Consider the following 18,487-nt stretch of genomic DNA (forward strand, 5'->3'; position numbering starts at 1 on the left):
ATTATTTAATAAAAGTAAAATTTATAAAACAATTCTAAAAAAATAATTTATCATTTTATAAAAATAAAAAGCATTATATCTATTTGAGTTCCTAAATTATCAAAATCATCAATTAGGTCCTTAAATTAAGCAAAATCATCAATTGAATCCTCATCCTACTCTAAAATCGGAAACTGTGACTATTTGATACAGACTGTAATAATCTCTGTGTTAGTTCAAAATTGGTTTGGAAAAATATTTAGTAAATTAATAACAGAGTAAAATATTTTAGACATTTTCAAAGAAATTATGATTAATTTATACGTAACAAGTTTAGTCTTTTGAAACTGTCTAAAATATTTTACTATATTATTAATATAATTACGAAAAAATGTATGAAACTGATTCAATTTATCGACAAATTTTGTTCAAAATTTCGGTAGCGTATTGTTAAAATTGATATTCCTTGGAAACGTTAGTGCTAAATTTATACAATTTCATACATTAGGGCTAAATCTGCACTACGCTTGAAACGTTACGATTAAATATTTAGGGTCTGTTTAGTTCAGCTGTTAGCTAATAGTTGTTGCGGTTGCTGTTTGCGGTTGCAGTAAGCTGTTAGCTGTTTGTTATTAGTTGTTTAATTACTAGTGTTTGGTAAAATTATATTGAACCGTTGTTGTTCGGATTTAAAATGCCTAAAATGTTTTACTATGTTATTAATATACTAAATGTTTTTTTAGTAATGCACTAAATATTTAACCGTAAAGTTTTAAGTGAAGTACAGATTTAACCTAACGTATGAAATTATACAAATTTAATTCTAAATTTCCAAATAAAATAAAATTTTAATTTTAATTAAATTTTTACAAAATAAAAATTCAAAATTAAATTTTAATTTTAATTAAACTTTTAAATTTTAGAATTGTTTTATAAATTTTATTTTTATTATAATAATAAGTTTTTTTTTTTAATATTTGTTGGGGCAGCGGCGTGAAGCACTGCCCATCATTAGTAAAAATAAATTTTAACTATCACCAATTATATAATAATTTTTATTTTTGGGGTAATTTTTATTTTTGGCCCCATACAGAAGTTTAATCCTTTAATTTCTTTATTTCAGTAGCATCAATTCATAATAATAATAACTCTTATCCTACCCTGGGAAGTGAGACACTGCAGCACAAGACACTCAACCAAAAAAAAAAAAAAAAAAAGCAACATAATGGGCTTAGACCTACTGGACCTAATAATAAACATCTTTACTCATTGGGCCAAAGCCACTCAACGCATCATATTCATAGGTTTATAGTTTATACCTGCAGTCTCATGGATGCAAGCTCGATGTTAAGCTAGTGTTTTAGTTTGGAGGACAGGGGACGCCAAGGTACAGGATCTACCATCAAGCGCAGAGCTAGAAGAGAGCTGCTTTAGTATCTTCTACAACTCCAATCCAAGCTGCTTTAGTGTCTATCTACGACTCCAAATGTAGTAGAATATTATTTTACATGAACAAACCAACAACAGAATAGTAGATGATAAATAAATATCCACAACATGGTCAGCAAAATATCTTGTTCACAGGCAAACTAGAACAAAAAACAATATATCTACCAATGAACTAAAATGTGAAAAAATAACATTCAAAATACTCTTAAGCTCAATACACCCAAATCTCACAAAATTCTTTTAGATATACATATATGATTGTTTCTTAGATTCGGATTACTAAACCATGCAAATTAGCATGGTATTTACAGGAAAAAGAAGAAGATACAGAATAGTTGTCAAATTAATTGATCAACAATGCTGGATGTAGGCTTTCAATAAACAAGTATAGTTGGGTAGGTTGTGAAAAATATCACATTCAACAAAAAGATCGGGAATAATATTCAAATTTCTTACAATCGGGATATAATGCAGTGGTCCTAAAGATCGGGAATTTGTGCTGCACAAGTACTAGTAGTAGCTTTTTCTTCTTTCCTCAAAACTTTCTTTCGTTTTCTCTCGGATTGGGGTTCTTTTGCTTTCAGATCATTGGAGAACGATCTCATTGAGGCAGCCAGATGCTCATTCCTATGGGCTGAAACCAATGAAAATGTGTCACTATATCGTGAATTTTTTAATGGTATGTGCTCACTAAACACAATGAGTGTCTTATGATTGTTTTAGATATAGTTAATCAAGTTATTAAGATTTATTATCAATGATGAAGCATATTCTCTGAGAGTACAGTAAAATTCCCCATCGTATCCCACCTTTCTCCAAGTTAAAGAATTGGGCATTTCTCCCATTTGTTTTTTGATAGATCCTATTTTCTGTTTTAAGTTTTAACTCATCAACTTTCACATTTAAGAGAAATCACAAAATGAAGAAAAAGATAGATTGGTTTTTGCTTGAAAGAGGAATATATATATATCAACAACTCTTTCAACTGTTTTTACCATTGTCCTAATCATAATTCCTATAAAAGAACTCAGATGACAGAACAAGAAACATCATATCCGATGGCTTAATTAATGAAAGTGAAAAAGAAAGTAAACAATCCTGAAGTCTTTGCTAGAGATCGATATATAATTAACTTCAGTTTAGAAAACTATACCAGAAAGTATGACATCTTCCATGGTCACAGTTTTGCGGCCAGCGTGCTGTGAAAACAGCTCAACGTCCTTTGCCAAATGCTCTGGTTTTCAAAAATAAGCAATCCTTAATTACCTTAATATATGCTTTGTAAAACAATGATAGTGCAGCCGGTAAATTCATACCTCAACTCACGTATACCTTCGTAATGCATAACTAAATCTAAGAATTTACGAGAAAGGACCGGGTGCCTAATGAAATAATTAGGACAAAAGTAGAGGTCACATCTATTGAGAATAAAATGAGAGAAACCCGACTAAGGTGGTTTGGCCATGCGAGACGTAGAGCGCTTGATGCGCCAGTTAGGAGAACCGAAGAGTGGCAAAGGGATGTAGTGGTGAGGGGTAGGGGAAGACCTAAGCAAACTTGGAGGAGGGTGATCGAGAGTGATATGAGTTTACTGGGAATTGAGGAAAATATGGTAGTGGATAGGACGGAGTGGAGGGAGCGAATTTGTGTCGCTGACACGACTTGATTTCACGGTTTTATATGATGGTTCATGTTAGCCGACCCCGAATCATTTTGGGACTAAGGCTTTGTTGTTGTTGTATTTATTCCTAATGTTATTAATTATCTCATTGCAAGATATATCAATTCATGCGTATATTATCTTCTTCAAATTAGAAGGAAACATTCATCAGAGTCAGAATCATATGCCACTATCGTCAAAAAGGAATTGATGAACAGGAACCTCGAAAATTACAAACAGTTCGATTCTCAATAAGAAATTATAATCCGATCCTAACTAAAAGTAACAAAAGATGGAAGCCAAATTAAGAAAAGAATAAGCAGTTTGGTTCGAGGAGTGGAGATTTACCTGCATATCTAAATGCCAAATCAGCGACGCAAGCGATTATGGGTTCGGATATGTCCATTCCATTGTTCTTAGCTGATCGGCATAAATTACTCAAAACTAGTGAAATTGAAAAGAAAAACGAAAGCCGCAGCAATGCTAAGAAAGTTTGAAGAAAATACAAATAAATTGAATTGAACCTTCAGCTTCGGCGATGGAGATGGTGGAGAGCCTGAATCGGTCACGCAGCAGCTCGCTAACTGAATCGTCCTCTTCCCTGTCGATATCGCTGACATTCCCTCCTTGCATTTTGATTTAGGGTTCTAATGTTTCATCCTCTAACAATATATATCTCAGAAGAGGAAAGTGCGCGGGAAGCGAGATAGGAATTTATACGCCCTTGGCTATATATGCTATGAAACGCAGGTATCTTGCATCGTTTCTATTGGCATTTGGAGGGGCTTTCAAAAAGTCAATTATTATTAAAGTTATTATTTATTTTTTGAGGGAAAAATTATTATTTATTAATGATAGAAATAAGTTCTTAAAAAAAATAATGATAGAAATAATGTTAGTTAGTTAAAACTTTAATTTGACTTTAACTAAAATTACTCCTATAATAATCTTATTATTATAATATGTATTACAATGACGAGCTTTGATATTTAGTTAATAATTATTTTATAATAACTCTCATTTCAATTGTAATTGAGGTGATTCAAAATGTGTGGAAAATTTGAGATTTCGTACAAAATTCAGAATGTGATCTGATCGAATTAAGAATCGAAATTGGATGCATTATACTTCAAGTCACAATCAAATTCCAACTTTTGAAATTTTTCCTAATTAGTACACGAAATGAGAAAAGTAACATTGATAAGATTTCATAATCAACTTAACTAAAATTAAATTAAATATGTATGGAATCATTATCAACCAACACTAAAATGCATCTAAAACTATCATGGAAATGATGTCATTTACTAATGCTTTTGTTCCTGATAGATTTATTAGAGGTAATATTATTATGATTGCTTTTGAAATCGACCATTATTTTAGAAACAAAAAGACAAGTTATGAACTTTCTGCTTTAGAAATTGATATGTCAAAGCCTTGAGAAATTTCTTGATTGTATTATTAATTTGGTGATGGAGTGAGTAACTTTTGTCAGTATCAAATTCAGCATTCCGAGTTCTAATTCAGTTCCTTTCATTCACAATTCATTTCCTTTCATCCATCAAGGGATTTAAGACAAAGCGACCATTTATCACCCTACCTTTTTTTTTTATCATGTGTGTTGAATGTTTGTTGGCAATTCTGAAGCATTATGAATCGACAGTCTTGATCACATGCACCTTAATAAGCATGTAGAATTTGCTCATTCACCGTTAGATCTAGGCTTATTATAATCCTAAGGTGAAGATTCAAAATATCCTGAGACTTAGATTTAATAAGCCTATATCTAACGGTGAACGAGCAAATTCACTTGCTCATTAAGGTGCATGTGAAAATTCCTGATCGGGGCTCTTTCATCGCTGTAAAATAAGTCGTCATTCTCCAGCTATTTCTTACTTGCTTTTTGCAGATAACTATTCTTTTTAAGAGCACCTAAGAGGGAATGCGAAACTATAAGAATGTGCTTCAGACTGTATGAGAAAGCATTGAGACAGCAGATTAATACAGATAAATCCACCGTTCTTTTCAGCTCAAATGTGAGAGCTGATTTTGTTGTTGGCTGGAAAAAAGCTTCGAATTCTTGACAGCAGAGAATATGAGCACCCTGTTTTGTTTGTGCTGGAACATTTGGAATTCTAGAATCAGTTTGATCTGGAACGGTAGGAGACAACAAAACTATCTAACCGCGTGGAAAGCTGCAAATGTGAATCACCCCAACAGTAAAAATGCTCAACCAGTTTCTGCAGATTCTTATAGCAACGCCCCGCCGGTTGGATACACATGAACAGCATCATAAACAGTAGCTTAGTTGGAGTTCTCCATTAATTTACTCATAATTGAATCAATGTCACATGAATACCAATAATCTCTTCTATTATACATGAAAAGTACAGGCTTATGATAATGAGAATTCAGGGCTTTACACAACTTCACAACAACAGATTGAGTGAGCAAACAAAATTGAAAGCTAGCCTCTGTATGTAAATTATTTAAGCAGGAACAGCTTCAACAAGTCTAGAGAAGTAGAATTGTGTAGTGACAAGGCCTCTTTTGTTGATCTTCCACCCAACCTTGTTCAATGCTCTTTCTACATCAGCTTCTGCGTGTAAATATGCTCTTGTTGCCTTTGAAGGACCTGGGAATAACTCTCCTATTCTCTTTAATAGATCATAGTAAAATGTCTTTGGTGCAAAACTCAATATCAGTCTCTTTTCTGCTAATGATGCAAGATGACCTATCATTCCGTCTGCTTTATTCTGCGGGTAATGTATTAGAACATCTAAGCACACCACTGTGTCGTATTTCCCGTCTAAGCTTTCTAAGTCTTTCACTTCGAATTTGGGTAGTACAGGTGATGCGTTTTCACTCATTGCTTGAAGCTCAGCTTTTGCCTGCAATCGATTTGCAGAAAAAGATATTGAGATAAACAGAATACGGAAATGAAAAAAAGAGTTCGTACTAGTGGCGGACTGGGAGTTAATGGAAAAATTTAGTAAGAAACACAGATTCTTTGGGGGATTAATAATCACAGATGGGAAAATCTGTTGCGAATTCTGTTTGATGTCAAATTTGTCACAAATTCTTAAAAAAAAAGGAATTACCGACGTGCTAAGACAGAAGTTTCTGTCGGTAAGTGTAATATTTTTCTTATTTTCCACTAGTTTGGCGGGTGGACCGTGTCTTCGTGACCCCTATAGTTCCGCCCCTCCAGTTCCTACATTTTGAACAATGAGGATTCACCGAGTGCTCGGGATGCTTTCTGGTATTGTATAAGTGTTCAATTGATATTTTTAGGATGCTTTTGAAAAGAAATGAAAAAAAAAAACCATCATTCATGGAATTGAATTTCTGACACAAAAACACCATTTACATGAACAATGCACTCGACCAGACCAGACTTATTTAAAATCGTTTATCATTTTTGTGTCAATTATATCATATATAATCACATGAAATATATAAATATATATATAACCAAATTATGATGGTATAACTCATTTTGACACCCTAACTTTTATCTAGATTTCCGGCTACTATTGGATGTTCAAGGGTCCAACCCCTTGGAACCATCACTGATTTCGAATAATCAGGAAATTCTATCAATAGAACTTTGCAGTGAAAATAGAGCAACGAAAAACCCTAACTATTGGGGATTTATGTAAACTGAAAATCATAATTTGTATTGTAGTGGTTTCAATTGAGGAGAGAACTCACTTGGCTCTGGGCCTCTGCAACCATAGCAGCCGAGATGTCGCTGGCGGAAACAATGGCGCCTTCTTTGGCCAACGGAATCGCGAGACAACCAGTCCCGCAACCGGCGTCGCAAACAGTGACGCCTTCCAACGACCTTTCCTCTTTCAACATTTTCAAAACATTCTCCACTGTCTTAGAATGGCCCAGCCTAATGTCTAGCTGCACTCTGTTAACATCATCTGTCTCTCCGTATATCTTCCTCCACCGCTTAAACCCGTTATTATTGAAGTATTCTCTCACTACCTCCTTGTCACCACCCCCAACTTCCTCGGCCTGAAGCTTCCGCCGACGCTCGGGGTCAGTGAGTGAGAGAGCGGCTGCTAAAGCTGCAACAGAGCCTCCACCGATGACGGCGAGAGTTGTGCTGTCGAGTGAAAGGTCAGCGGCGGAGGCAGTAGTAAGTGGCGGAATGGCAGCTACAGTTACGGTTCGGGTCGTTTTTGGCTTGGAAGAAAGAGGACAGAATCTCGGATTTTTGGTGCCGAAGGTAGTAGTGGGAGCGAATAAGGACGACGTATACGCCATTAGAGTACTTGTCTCACCGGCCGGCGAGGAGATTGCGGATACGTGGAGATTGAGGAGACGGTTAATTGGCAACGTTTCGATAGTTTTATCATTCTGTGGATATTGGATAAGATGAGTTATCATTCTCTGATTTCTTCGGGTCCCACTTTGAGTTTATGTGCATTTAATCAGGAAATTATACAACCTAATCACTCTGAAAACATAATTAGCAAGCATAACTACATCTTTCGTATAGTATGGGTGAAATAGTAAAGAACCGACAATCATAAACCATTTGATGTGAAATTTAGCTAGAAAATTTGAAAAAACTGTTGCAGTATAATCGATTGTGGCGCGCAGTGGTAGAAATTTTGAAAAAACTGTTACGGTATACTATAATTTTTCTGTGTGGATCATTTTGATTGATTGATAGATCGAGCTGATTTTCAAAGAGAGATGTGCTTTAGCATTAAAAGAGATCGGCGGCGGAATAGCAGCTACATTTTATGTTCTGATCGTTTTTGGTTTGGAAGAAAGCTAAGAGAATCTCCGGTTGTTAGCGTGGAACGAAGAGGGGTCGACGTCTACGCCATTAGAGTAATCCTCTCTCCTGCCAGCGAGAGGTGGTTAATTTGTAAGTTTCCATAATTTTATTCTTCTCAGCCTCTCAGGTAGGGTAGGGTTGTCAATGGGCAAGATTCTCTGTGTAAAAAAATTTCCCCACCCACCGGTGAGGCTGGGGTATTTTTCATCCCTAAAATTAGAATGGGAAGGGGATGGTCCGCAGGGATCCGATGTTATAGTAGATGTTATCGTTAGTGGATTGCTATTCACCGCTCTAAATTATTTATTTGCGCTTTTTATTTTTTAAATTCAAAAACTGAAATTCTTTCCAATTTTTTCGAAATTCAAAAACCCGAACAACATTCATGGGATTTAAACATGGTAGAGGTAAAAGACTAATGATTACTCGGATAAGTATTTTTATTTGAAAATCGAATCGAAAATACGAGTTTCGTCTCCGGATTCGGAGACAAAACTCGTTCAATATGTGCTAAACGTGTGATTCACACCACCTGGCCTAGGCAGATACGGATGAAATACCCGTTTCCTAGGCCAGGTGGTGTGAATCACTCGTTCAGGCCAATTTGAATGAATTTTTTTTAATATACTGATTGAATCCGTTAGTTTTTGGAGAAGAATTTCAATTAATGTAAATAGAAACGGTAGTTATTCGATTTCCTCGACGTTCTCGGGTTTTTCAGAAATCCAATTTTTGGCTCGGGAGAGAGAATATTAATTTTTGAATGGAAAAATGAAAAGGGTGAAAATGTACGAGAGGAAGCGGTGATAAGTAATTTGGGGTGGTGAATAGTAAAACCCTATCATTATTAGGATTTCGAAATTATTAATAAAATTATATATATATATATTTAAAATATATATTTTTTGAAGAAAATAAATATAATTATATAAAGCTAATTAAAAAAATTGTACATATGTAATGTACTTTGATTAAAATATCAAATTGTTATAGTTTTTTTATTCTTTTGATGCTTTATTTTATATAAATTTAATCTTCAATTAATATTTGGCATCACTGGGCCGGAGCAGCTCAGAGGAGAAATGGTGGGATTCACCACCGTCACCCTGCATACCTCTCATTTTTGAAAATTCTTGTAACAGAGCGGTTTACCGCTTTAACTAGTCGTCTGAACTCGCATGTTTTTCTTTCTGTTTCTTTTTAATAATATCGGGTCGCTGGGGAGCGGCGCGCGGGGGTGCCGACCTAGTTGGGATGTCCTGCCCCGTCTCTCTCGCCTCCTCATTTTTAATCAAAAAAAATCTTCAATTAATATTTAAAATACAAAATAATAAGTGTCGGGACCCCAACGATAGGGCAGGCCATTAGTCTAGGCGGGAGTGTGACCTCCTAACCGGAACCATGAGTTTAGGTGAGAGTGCGACCGACTAGAGTCCAGACACGAAAGAGGTCCAATTGACCAAAAAAATCGATACTATACATGTAGAAAATAAGAATTTTAGTAATCCAACAATATGGACGGTCCGCAGAGTCCTAGTGCATCGAAATTTTAAATATCTACAATTCATCCCTTCATATTTTATGCCAAGAGAGTATCCTTATCTCTTGGTTCACCTAGGATCCAAATGTCAGGACCGGACCGGTCTTGTCTGATGGGACGGGGATTCAGAAAGATTTTTCTGCAAATTATATACGGGGACAGAGTCGAGAATTCCCCGAAATATATCAGGATATTGGATAAGATGTGTTAACTGTTCTTGATTCTCTTTGGGTCCTACCTCCAGCTTATGACCATTTAATCAGACAATTAAACCACCTAATCATTCTGAAATATATTTGTTGAATCAGTTTTTAGGTGAAACGTTGTTCTCATATAAAGAAGGTAATGATTACATTTTAAATATAGAAATTTTGAAAAAACTGCTAAAGGATAAACCGTGTTTTCTATTGGTGGCACGCATAGAAACTAACTTTCAAAGAGAGGTTGTTACTGTTACTGAATTATGCAGCTGCAAGTAGTAGACTAGATAAGGTTTAGCAGTCAACTCATGCTTCTACTAAAGTCACCACTTGACGGCAGTAATTGGCCATACTCTGTTTTAAAAGGTTGCAGGCTGCAGCATTCAGCAGATGCATCCAAAAAAGAAACCATTTCTTAAACTTCAGTATCATTTTGAATTGAGGATTTTCTGCTTAATTTGCTCCTCTCCTTTCCTTTAGAAAGTGATGTTATCTTTCTTTATTTATTTTTTTTGTAAAATTCCTTTTATCTCAAAAATGAGGTCCAGACAAAGTAATTGCGTTATTATGGGTCTTCTTTGATATTCCTCTTTGATGCCGTGATCCAGTCTGTTGACTGTACTTTGTATTTAATTTGACTTACCAAGCTCTTTTACTCGTTTGCTCACTACCAACCATCAGAATGCTAATTCAAGCATGTTTCTTGATCGTATTATCAAGCAGTTTCTGTGTAGAATCAACCTATATTGCTTATAATACAACATCGCGAATTGTCCCTGGGAAGATCAATGTTCATTTGGTGCCTCACACTCATGATGATGTTGGATGGTTAAAGACGGTTGATCAATACTATGTTGGATCTAACAATTCCATACAGGTTTTTTTTTTCTTATTTTCTGGAATTTTGATTTCATAAGCATATATTTGTTAAGGTTCTGATTTATTTGACTAATGCTGTACAGGGAGCTTGTGTGCAAAATGTATTGGATTCCCTTGTGCCTGCATTGCTGGCTGATAGGAATCGCAAGTTTATTTATGTTGAGCAGGTTGCTTCACATTTTTATTAACCCAGTCAATTTTCCAAGAAACCATTGAAATATGAAATAAGTAGCAAATAACTGAATCCGTAAAATTTTTTTGCTTAAAAACAGGCATTTTTCCAGCGCTGGTGGAGAGAGCAGAGCACCCAAGTTCAAACCATAGTCAAGAAGCTTGTCAGCTCTGGTCAACTTGAGTTAATGTAGCAATTCCTCTGCTCTTTTTAACTCGATTAATTTGCATCATATGAATCTTAATGTACTGTTTGATGTTGGACTTGCTGCACTGCATTCTTGGAAAAATTGATGGTATTTGTCATTTAGATTTCGGATTTCCAACTTTTGGTTTGCAGAAATGGGGGCATGTGCATGCATGATGAGGCTACTGTACATTACATTGATATGATCGATCAAACAACTTTAGGGCATCGATTTATCAAAGAAGAATTCAATTTGACACCAAGAATCGGTTGGCAAATTGATCCATTTGGACACTCTGCCGTGCAGGCTTACCTGTTGGGTGCAGAGGTATGCTTTCCGTGCAAATCTTGGTGCCAAACTAATCAATAGTAAAGCAGTGAAGTGGTCATTAAAGTGGTGGATTATGATTTTAAAACATGTAATTGGATCCAATTCACTTACAGAGGCCCCCTATAAGTTTCATATATAGCACTTCATTCAATCTTTCATTGGCTCAGGTTGGATTCGACGCTCTTTTTTTCGCAAGAATAGACTATCAAGACAGGAGTAAAAGGAAAGACAAAAAGACTCTTGAGGTTGTCTGGCAGGGCTCTAAAAGTCTAGGTTCATCTTCACAGGTGATGATTTCTAAGTTTTCAGTAAACCAGTTTAGAAATATAACGCTGAAAAGAAGATTATAGTTAATTGTGGTTCTATTAGCTTCATTATATATTTTGTACAATATATAAATTATATTTTTTGAAATATCTAATTTCATCTAAGTTGAAAACCAATATAACATCATGTTCTCTCACCTTGTTATTTTCTTGTAGATATTTACAGGTGTCTTCCCCAAGAATTATGAGCCTCCCAGTGATAACTTCTACTTTGAAGTTGACTCTGAGTCACCCCTTCTCCAGGTAAATTAGTTATCTAGTATGATTGGCATTATAGCTCATGCATATTATATATGTGATTTTTAAAATTTTCTTTTTCTTCTGCTCACCTGAAGGATAACATCAATTTGTTCGACTACAATGTCCTTGATCGTGTGAATGATTTTGTGTCTGCTGCAATCTCTCAAGTAAGATAATGATGTTAATTCATTCTCTTTCTATTTATGTTCACATTATACCATCAAATGAAGTATCCTTTTTAAGAGGTTAACTTTCTTTTATTTTGATGCCATTCTATATTAGAAAGTTGGTTGTGTAAGATGGTGTTGAGGGATATGTAAAGAAAAAAGTTCAAGTCAGTGGAGGCATATTACAACAGTTCTTTACCTTCTGTTTTCCAGGCTAATATAACTCGGACAAATCATATTATGTGGACTATGGGGACAGATTTCCAGTACCAATATGCTCATACATGGTTCAAGCAGATGGACAAATTTATTCATTATGTGAATCAAGTTAGTATCTCCACAGATTACGATTATGCATTAAACTGCTCACAGCAGCTGAATGTTCGTATTTTCCATCTAATTGCAAACTAAGCATAAATTAGCCTATCCAGCTGGGTCCTGGTGGCGAACCGCATCTCTCCCTTTATGGGAGGTCAAGGGTTCAAGTCTTGTAAAGAGTAGTTACACAACCTTATAAATTAATGAGAATAATAAAAAAAGAAAAAGCATGAATGTCTTATGAATTTTTAATTGCAAATGCTTGTGAATTATGCTTGAGAAGTTTTCCAAATATAATATTTTTCATGGCTGATGAAGCCTTCTTTTACAACATCTCTTTCTTTCTATTGGATGCGCCTAAATTAATTAGTTCAAATTCTTTTTTGGCACGTTGATTTGTATGTGCTAAATATTATATGCTTTGGTTTTGAGGAATGTTTAGATCTTTCTACTTCCTGTAATTTGTGATGCTAATATTGGATTGAATGCTTGCAGGATGGGCGTGTAAATGCCTTGTATTCAACACCATCTATATATACTGATGCAAAATATGCTGCAAAAGAATCCTGGCCACTCAAGACTGATGACTATTTTCCGTAAGTGCGAATTTGGGAATTGAATTTAGTATTGTTTTGCCATTTCTCTTTTCTCTTCAAGCAGTTAAAACTTAACAGTTGAAAATGTCAGATATGCAGATGATGCAAATTCTTATTGGACTGGATACTTTACAAGTAGGCCTGCCATCAAAGGCTATGTTAGAACAATGAGTGGTTACTATTTGGTAAGAATTATATGATTAGGTTTTGACAGAAATCTGAGCAAATGATGCTTATTCTGAATTTGAACAAAAATTAGGCAGCAAGACAGTTGGAGTTTTTTAAAGGAAGGAGTAAAGCTGGACCAAATACAGATTCTCTAGCTGATGCCTTAGCAATTGCTCAACACCACGATGCAGTTACTGGCACAGAGAAACAGCATGTGGCTTATGATTATGCAAAACGCCTGTCAATAGGATATACAGAGGTTTATATTTGCTTATCTGACGTTCTCTTGGTTTCCTGTTATTATGCTTTAGCTCAATTACTTAAAATCTATTAGCGCTCTTGCAGGCTGAGAGGGTAGTTGGAGCATCATTAACCTGCATGGCAAAGTCAAAATCAAAAACTGGTTGCACAAATACAACAAACATGTTTCAACAGGCAATACTAATGCTAACTAAGCTTTCTATCTCACTTTGTGCATTATACTTTGTTCTTTGAAGTAGAAAGAATTCAAACCCATATTTTTTGCCTATCTCAGAAATGGGTATCTAACATGCAGATTTTTCTTTGTATTTTTCATTTCAACCTTTCAGTGTCCTCTGCTGAACATAACTTATTGTCCAGCATCGGAAGTTGATATTTCAAATGGAAAAAGCTTGGTAAGGAGAGCACAAATAACATTCTCGCACTTCTTTTGGTGGAACAGAGCATTTTTTGATGGATCCTTTTCCGTAGGTGGTGCTTGTTTACAATTCTCTGGGGTGGCAAAGAGAGGGTGTGATAAGAATTCCCGTGAGTTCTTTTTTTATGCTGAACTTTTATTGTCTTTATTTTACATTAAATGGAAGCCTGTAGATTCTTAAAGACTCATATCATATGTGCATGTATATGCAGGAATGTATATATTCGTCTAAATCAGGCTGCATATCCTTCTCATATGTCCTATCCAATTTTTTCTTAAAGATGACTGTCTCATTTTGCAAATTTACAATAGTTTATGTTTATCACCTGACATAATAAGTTGATGCAGGTCATTAATGAAAATGTCAATGTCAAGGATTCAAGTGGAAAAAAAATTGAATCGCAGATTTTGCCTCTTCTGGGTGCCTCTGTAAACATAAGAAATTACCATTCCATGGCATATTTGGGCAGCTCCCCAAATGTGACCCCAAAGTACTGGTTGGCATTTTCAGCATCTGTACCACCTCTTGGTTTTAGCACTTACACAATCTCCAGTGCAAAAGTAACTCCTAAAGGTGCAGGTGAGGATAGCAATCTAAACTAGAGAATTGTGAGGATCATTTTTTACTATATTGACTGTGATGTATATTGTATTCACATTTTGTTTATTTGTATGTTCATTTTCTCGGTATGTTATGACAACAGCAGCTATTTCAGAGGCACAGATAATATACAAGACAGAAATGACCCAAAATGATACAATTGCAATAGGTCCAGGGTACTTAAAGCTATTATATTCTGGAAAAGAAGGAAAGCTTACTCAATATATAAATAGCAGAAGCTCGGTATGTAACCCTTGTTTAAACTTTCACTTAAATCTAAAATAAGCTGATTGTTTCATATGATTCATGCTAAAATATAAGAAACTGTTACTTTTAATCGGTATATTTATGTGCATTTAACTTTTAAGTTCTATTCTAATATAAACATGAAGGTCAAAACATACATGGAGCAATCATATAGCTATTATGCTGGAGACGATGGGTCCAAGGATCTCCAGGTTTTATTTATTCCTTCCAATCATATACTTAAGTGTCATCGTTTTTTCACCTGAGGAAAAGCATATGAGTAGCTATTTGTTTAACTTGTTGAAGGCTTCTGGAGCTTACATCTTTCGCCCAAATGGTACATATCCCATCAACTCTAAAGGACAGGTATATATGTTCTTTTCTCGAGTTTTTCTTAATATCTAGTGTCAAACAAGCAACTAAAAGGTTGAATAATTCAGGTTGCTTTCACAGTTTTGCGAGGACCTCTATTGGATGAAATACATCAGAGGATCAATTCATGGATATATCAGGTAGCTTCTTTCATAGCATAAGATAACATTCAGTTGTAATTTCTGAAACAATATGATTCTCAGTGATTGTTATTGATGAGTAAAATGATATATATACATAACACAGTTCACGTTTCAGTGAAACTCTAATTCTGTCTAACTGTTGTGTAAATACAGTAAATTCTATAAACAGTAAATAATACTAAATATCTCTAATAATTTGTACTCTTCTTGAAACTAGTAGCCTTCAGTTCCTGCACTTTATTTCTTCAAGAAAGCAAATTTCACGACTTCACGAGGATATGTTGCTGATTCTATATATGTTTGACCCTTCTTTAAACAGATAACCAGAGTGTACAATGACAAAGAACATGCTGAAGTTGAGTTTGTTGTAAGTGGTTAAAAATTTGTTGTCATCTCACTAATTAGTGTATTTTGGAAATTTTATCAATAAAATTCTCATATTTAGATCGGGCCTATACCAATTGATGATGGAATTGGCAAAGAAGTGGTTACAAAAATCACAACAACTCTGAAAAACAACAAAACATTCTATACAGATTCGAGTGGGCGTGATTTCATAGAAAGGGTATGTTACTTCCTTGTTTTCACATATGTTTGCTTGGAAATTCTAATCAAGTGGTTTGTATGTAATGAAAAATCGTTGCTTTGCAGATTCGAGATTACAGAAAAGATTGGGACCTCCAAGTAAACCAACCTGTGGCAGGAAATTATTACCCTGTATGTTATTTCTCTGTAATTCCAAGAATTGCATGAACCGCTCCAAACTTTTCCATATGGGAAAAAGTTTCATCAAACAACCTATATTACATTGTTGATATCTAAGAAGTGAAATTATTTTATTTGCATTATTAAATTTAACTAGTATATACTGAAACATGTGATTATGATGATTGAATTTTAGAAATAGATCGGATTAGAATGTTGATCATGTCTTAACTTGTTACTCTAGCAAAGATCAAGAGAACACATACATATACTAACATATTATGTGTGCGGAGGTGATTTTTCTCAATTGGCACTAACTTGCAAGGCACTTTTCTTATTCATTCAGATTAATCTTGGAATCTACATGAAAGATGATAAGTCAGAGCTCTCCATCTTAGTAGATAGATCAGTTGGCGGATCAAGTATCATGGATGGGCAAGTGGAACTAATGCTCCACAGGTTTGTTCTTTCTTTTTCGCAGCTTGTTCCTTTTAATCAGTTTAATTTTTATTTTTTATGTTTTGTTGCTGAATATTATGCACAGTCTTGGGTTTTTTAACCTTTTATTTTTCCCAACAGGAGATTAGTTCACGATGACTCTAGAGGAGTTGGAGAAGCATTGAATGAAACAGTTTGTATTCTTGATAAATGCACAGGTTTGCAAGTAAGTACCTAAGTACATACTATCATTATATATTTTTTTAGAATTTGAGGGCATTTGATTTGAAGTCTAGCTACCTGCTTTGTGAGATTTAGCTTACTTTGTTTGCATACATCTTTCAGATTTTGGGGAAGTACTACTTACGAGTAGATCCTCTAAGTGAGGGTGCTAAGTGGCGTCGATCATATGGTCAGGAAATATATTCTCCCTTCCTCCTTGCATTTGCAGAGCAGGTGAGTGAACTATATTGAAACATTCTTGAATCTTGTTGCTTTTGTGCTTTATCAGTAACTCTTACATGCATAGTGCTCTTTGACAGGATGGAGGCAACTGGACAAACTCTCATGTAACAACCTTTTCTGCAATGGATCCCTCCTATGTTTTGCCAGATAATGTTGCAATACTAACTCTTCAGGTGCCTTTTTACGCTTGCTAGATCTTTTTACTGCCACCTGTCATTTCATTTGGTGGGTAAAGCAAGAGAAAAAGTACAGACAAATAAGCTGTTTGGTTGATGAGAGAACATGTTTGCTTTTACTCGGGAACATTAAATTTTCACTGGATGCAAAAATAATTTTGATAATAGACTGCCTCGAGTTATTTTCTTAGTATTATTTTTTCACTTAGGAACTGCTTTCTAATTACAATTTGAAGGAATAAATTACCACGAAAACAAGAAAAGTAACAAATTTGATTTCCGGAGACAAAACAATTGAGTTTTCAATATTGGAATTGCCACAATGCTTTCCTTGTGGTAGGGTACTCTTTTATGCTTTAGTTGAAACAGCTTTAAGAAAATCACTGTGGTATTTGAACATAGTATGTTTTGAAGATGAGCCTTGATAAACATACATTGACTATGTATTTTGAAGCTGAAAAGAGTATACTTTTTCTAAAACTGTGCAGGAATTAGATGATGGAAAGGTTTTGATTCGGTTGGCTCACTTATATGAGGTTTGCAGTTTCTTATCTACTCCAGAATCTTGCTCTTCTAACAGCTTTAAAATGTTTATCAAGGATTATTCTTTTTTTTTTTTTGGTCTAGATTCTAAGAATATGTCCTTTCTTTAAACTTTCTTTTATGAGCAAGGCATTTCAAAGAAGGCAAATTACTATGCAATTTAACATAACATAGATTCATTCGCCAATACGGAGATTATTGTGTTCTGATCTTGTGCTTTTCTACTTTTAGATTCTGGTTTCTTAGCAAGTCCACTTTTATCTTAAAAGTTTTCCTTGTTCTGATTTATGCTTTTAACTGCAAGACTGGAGAGGACAAGGATATGTCAGTCACGGCAAAGGTAGAACTGAAAAAGGTGTTCCCAAACAGTAAGGTATAAGAAACATGATTTGTTGATAATAGCTTGATTCGGTAGTAGCCAGTTAGACTTTCTTATGTAATTAATGCTTGAATCATCTATGACTACCAGATAATGAAAGTAACAGAGACAAGTTTATCTGCAAACCAAGAAAGGGCAGAAATGGAGAAGAAGAGGCTGGTTTGGAGAGTAGAAGGCTCTACCGAAGAAAAAGAAGAAGTGTCGGTAGTGAGGGGAGGACCTGTAGATCCAGTAGCACTAGTTGTTGAACTTGCTCCTATGGAAATCCGAACCTTCCTTGTAGAGTTTTAATAAAAAAAAGGGAAAAATACAAAAATAAACCTTGTGGTTACACCCATTTTGGAATAACATCCATGTGGTTTAAAAGTTTGCAAAGTGGTACCATGTACTTCATTCCGTTAGCAAACACATATCAAATTGACTAACGGTGTTAAAAGTCAAAGGGAAAAGAGTTAATTTGGTCTTTATACTTATTTATTTTTATAAATTAACCCCATTATTATCTAATTATCACAAACAAACCCCAAAATAAAAAATAAAAACCAATTAAACCATCTTCTCCATCTCTCAACCTATAATTTCTTATTTTTCTTGAAATTTCTCTCTGCTCTCCCTCTCCTCTATTTCTCTCACTTCTCTCTCTATTTCAGATATTCTATTTCAGATCATGATGTTTTATTTTCGTCATCTCTTATTTCCAACAAAAAGCCGAGTCAATAGTCTTGCTT

At 34.8% G+C, this 18,487-nt stretch overlaps 3 protein-coding genes across 6 annotated transcripts; 1 reads left to right on the forward strand and 2 right to left on the reverse strand.

Annotated features, from left to right (window-relative positions):
* Positions 1 to 1,098: 1,098 nt before the first annotated feature.
* Positions 1,099 to 3,831, reverse strand: LOC136229456 (protein MHF1 homolog). 3 transcript variants are annotated; one of them, XM_066018443.1, is made up of 5 exons: positions 3,613 to 3,831; positions 3,437 to 3,508; positions 2,582 to 2,662; positions 1,885 to 2,062; positions 1,099 to 1,449 (listed from the first exon to the last, which is right to left on the reverse strand). In XM_066018443.1, exons 1-4 carry the CDS (start codon positions 3,719 to 3,721, stop codon positions 1,908 to 1,910), a joined length of 417 nt encoding a protein of 138 aa, XP_065874515.1. In that variant the 5' UTR covers positions 3,722 to 3,831; the 3' UTR covers positions 1,099 to 1,449; positions 1,885 to 1,907. The 3 variants fall into 3 exon arrangements, with proteins under 3 accessions (XP_065874515.1, XP_065874439.1, XP_065874369.1); XM_066018367.1 differs by having other exon boundaries at positions 1,099 to 1,453; XM_066018297.1 differs by lacking the exon at positions 1,099 to 1,449 and having other exon boundaries at positions 1,597 to 2,062; positions 3,613 to 3,829.
* A 1,604-nt stretch (positions 3,832 to 5,435) lies between these two features.
* LOC136227707 (magnesium protoporphyrin IX methyltransferase, chloroplastic) lies at positions 5,436 to 7,464 on the reverse strand. The gene is made up of 2 exons (XM_066016449.1): positions 6,803 to 7,464; positions 5,436 to 5,979 (listed from the first exon to the last, which is right to left on the reverse strand). The coding sequence occupies exons 1-2, from the start codon at positions 7,364 to 7,366 to the stop codon at positions 5,578 to 5,580; spliced, it is 966 nt and encodes a 321-aa protein (XP_065872521.1). The 5' UTR covers positions 7,367 to 7,464; the 3' UTR covers positions 5,436 to 5,577.
* Positions 7,465 to 9,821: 2,357 nt separating this feature from the next.
* On the forward strand, positions 9,822 to 18,228 carry LOC136227695 (probable alpha-mannosidase At5g13980). 2 transcript variants are annotated; one of them, XM_066016441.1, is made up of 29 exons: positions 9,822 to 10,506; positions 10,592 to 10,675; positions 10,781 to 10,869; positions 11,020 to 11,194; positions 11,365 to 11,484; positions 11,680 to 11,766; positions 11,859 to 11,930; positions 12,144 to 12,257; positions 12,744 to 12,844; positions 12,936 to 13,029; positions 13,104 to 13,271; positions 13,358 to 13,447; positions 13,603 to 13,668; positions 13,745 to 13,801; positions 14,040 to 14,271; positions 14,399 to 14,535; positions 14,685 to 14,750; positions 14,845 to 14,904; positions 14,979 to 15,050; positions 15,373 to 15,420; positions 15,499 to 15,618; positions 15,705 to 15,770; positions 16,105 to 16,217; positions 16,338 to 16,422; positions 16,542 to 16,652; positions 16,739 to 16,834; positions 17,326 to 17,373; positions 17,685 to 17,753; positions 17,850 to 18,228. In XM_066016441.1, exons 1-29 carry the CDS (start codon positions 10,312 to 10,314, stop codon positions 18,048 to 18,050), a joined length of 3,036 nt encoding a protein of 1,011 aa, XP_065872513.1. In that variant the 5' UTR covers positions 9,822 to 10,311; the 3' UTR covers positions 18,051 to 18,228. The 2 variants fall into 2 exon arrangements, with proteins under 2 accessions (XP_065872513.1, XP_065872505.1); XM_066016433.1 differs by having other exon boundaries at positions 9,823 to 10,506; positions 14,396 to 14,535.
* The last annotated feature ends 259 nt before the right edge of the window (positions 18,229 to 18,487 follow it).

The sequence above is a fragment of the Euphorbia lathyris genome, chromosome 1 (genome assembly GCF_963576675.1).
Source record: "Euphorbia lathyris chromosome 1, ddEupLath1.1, whole genome shotgun sequence".
NCBI lineage: Eukaryota > Viridiplantae > Streptophyta > Magnoliopsida > Malpighiales > Euphorbiaceae > Euphorbia > Euphorbia lathyris.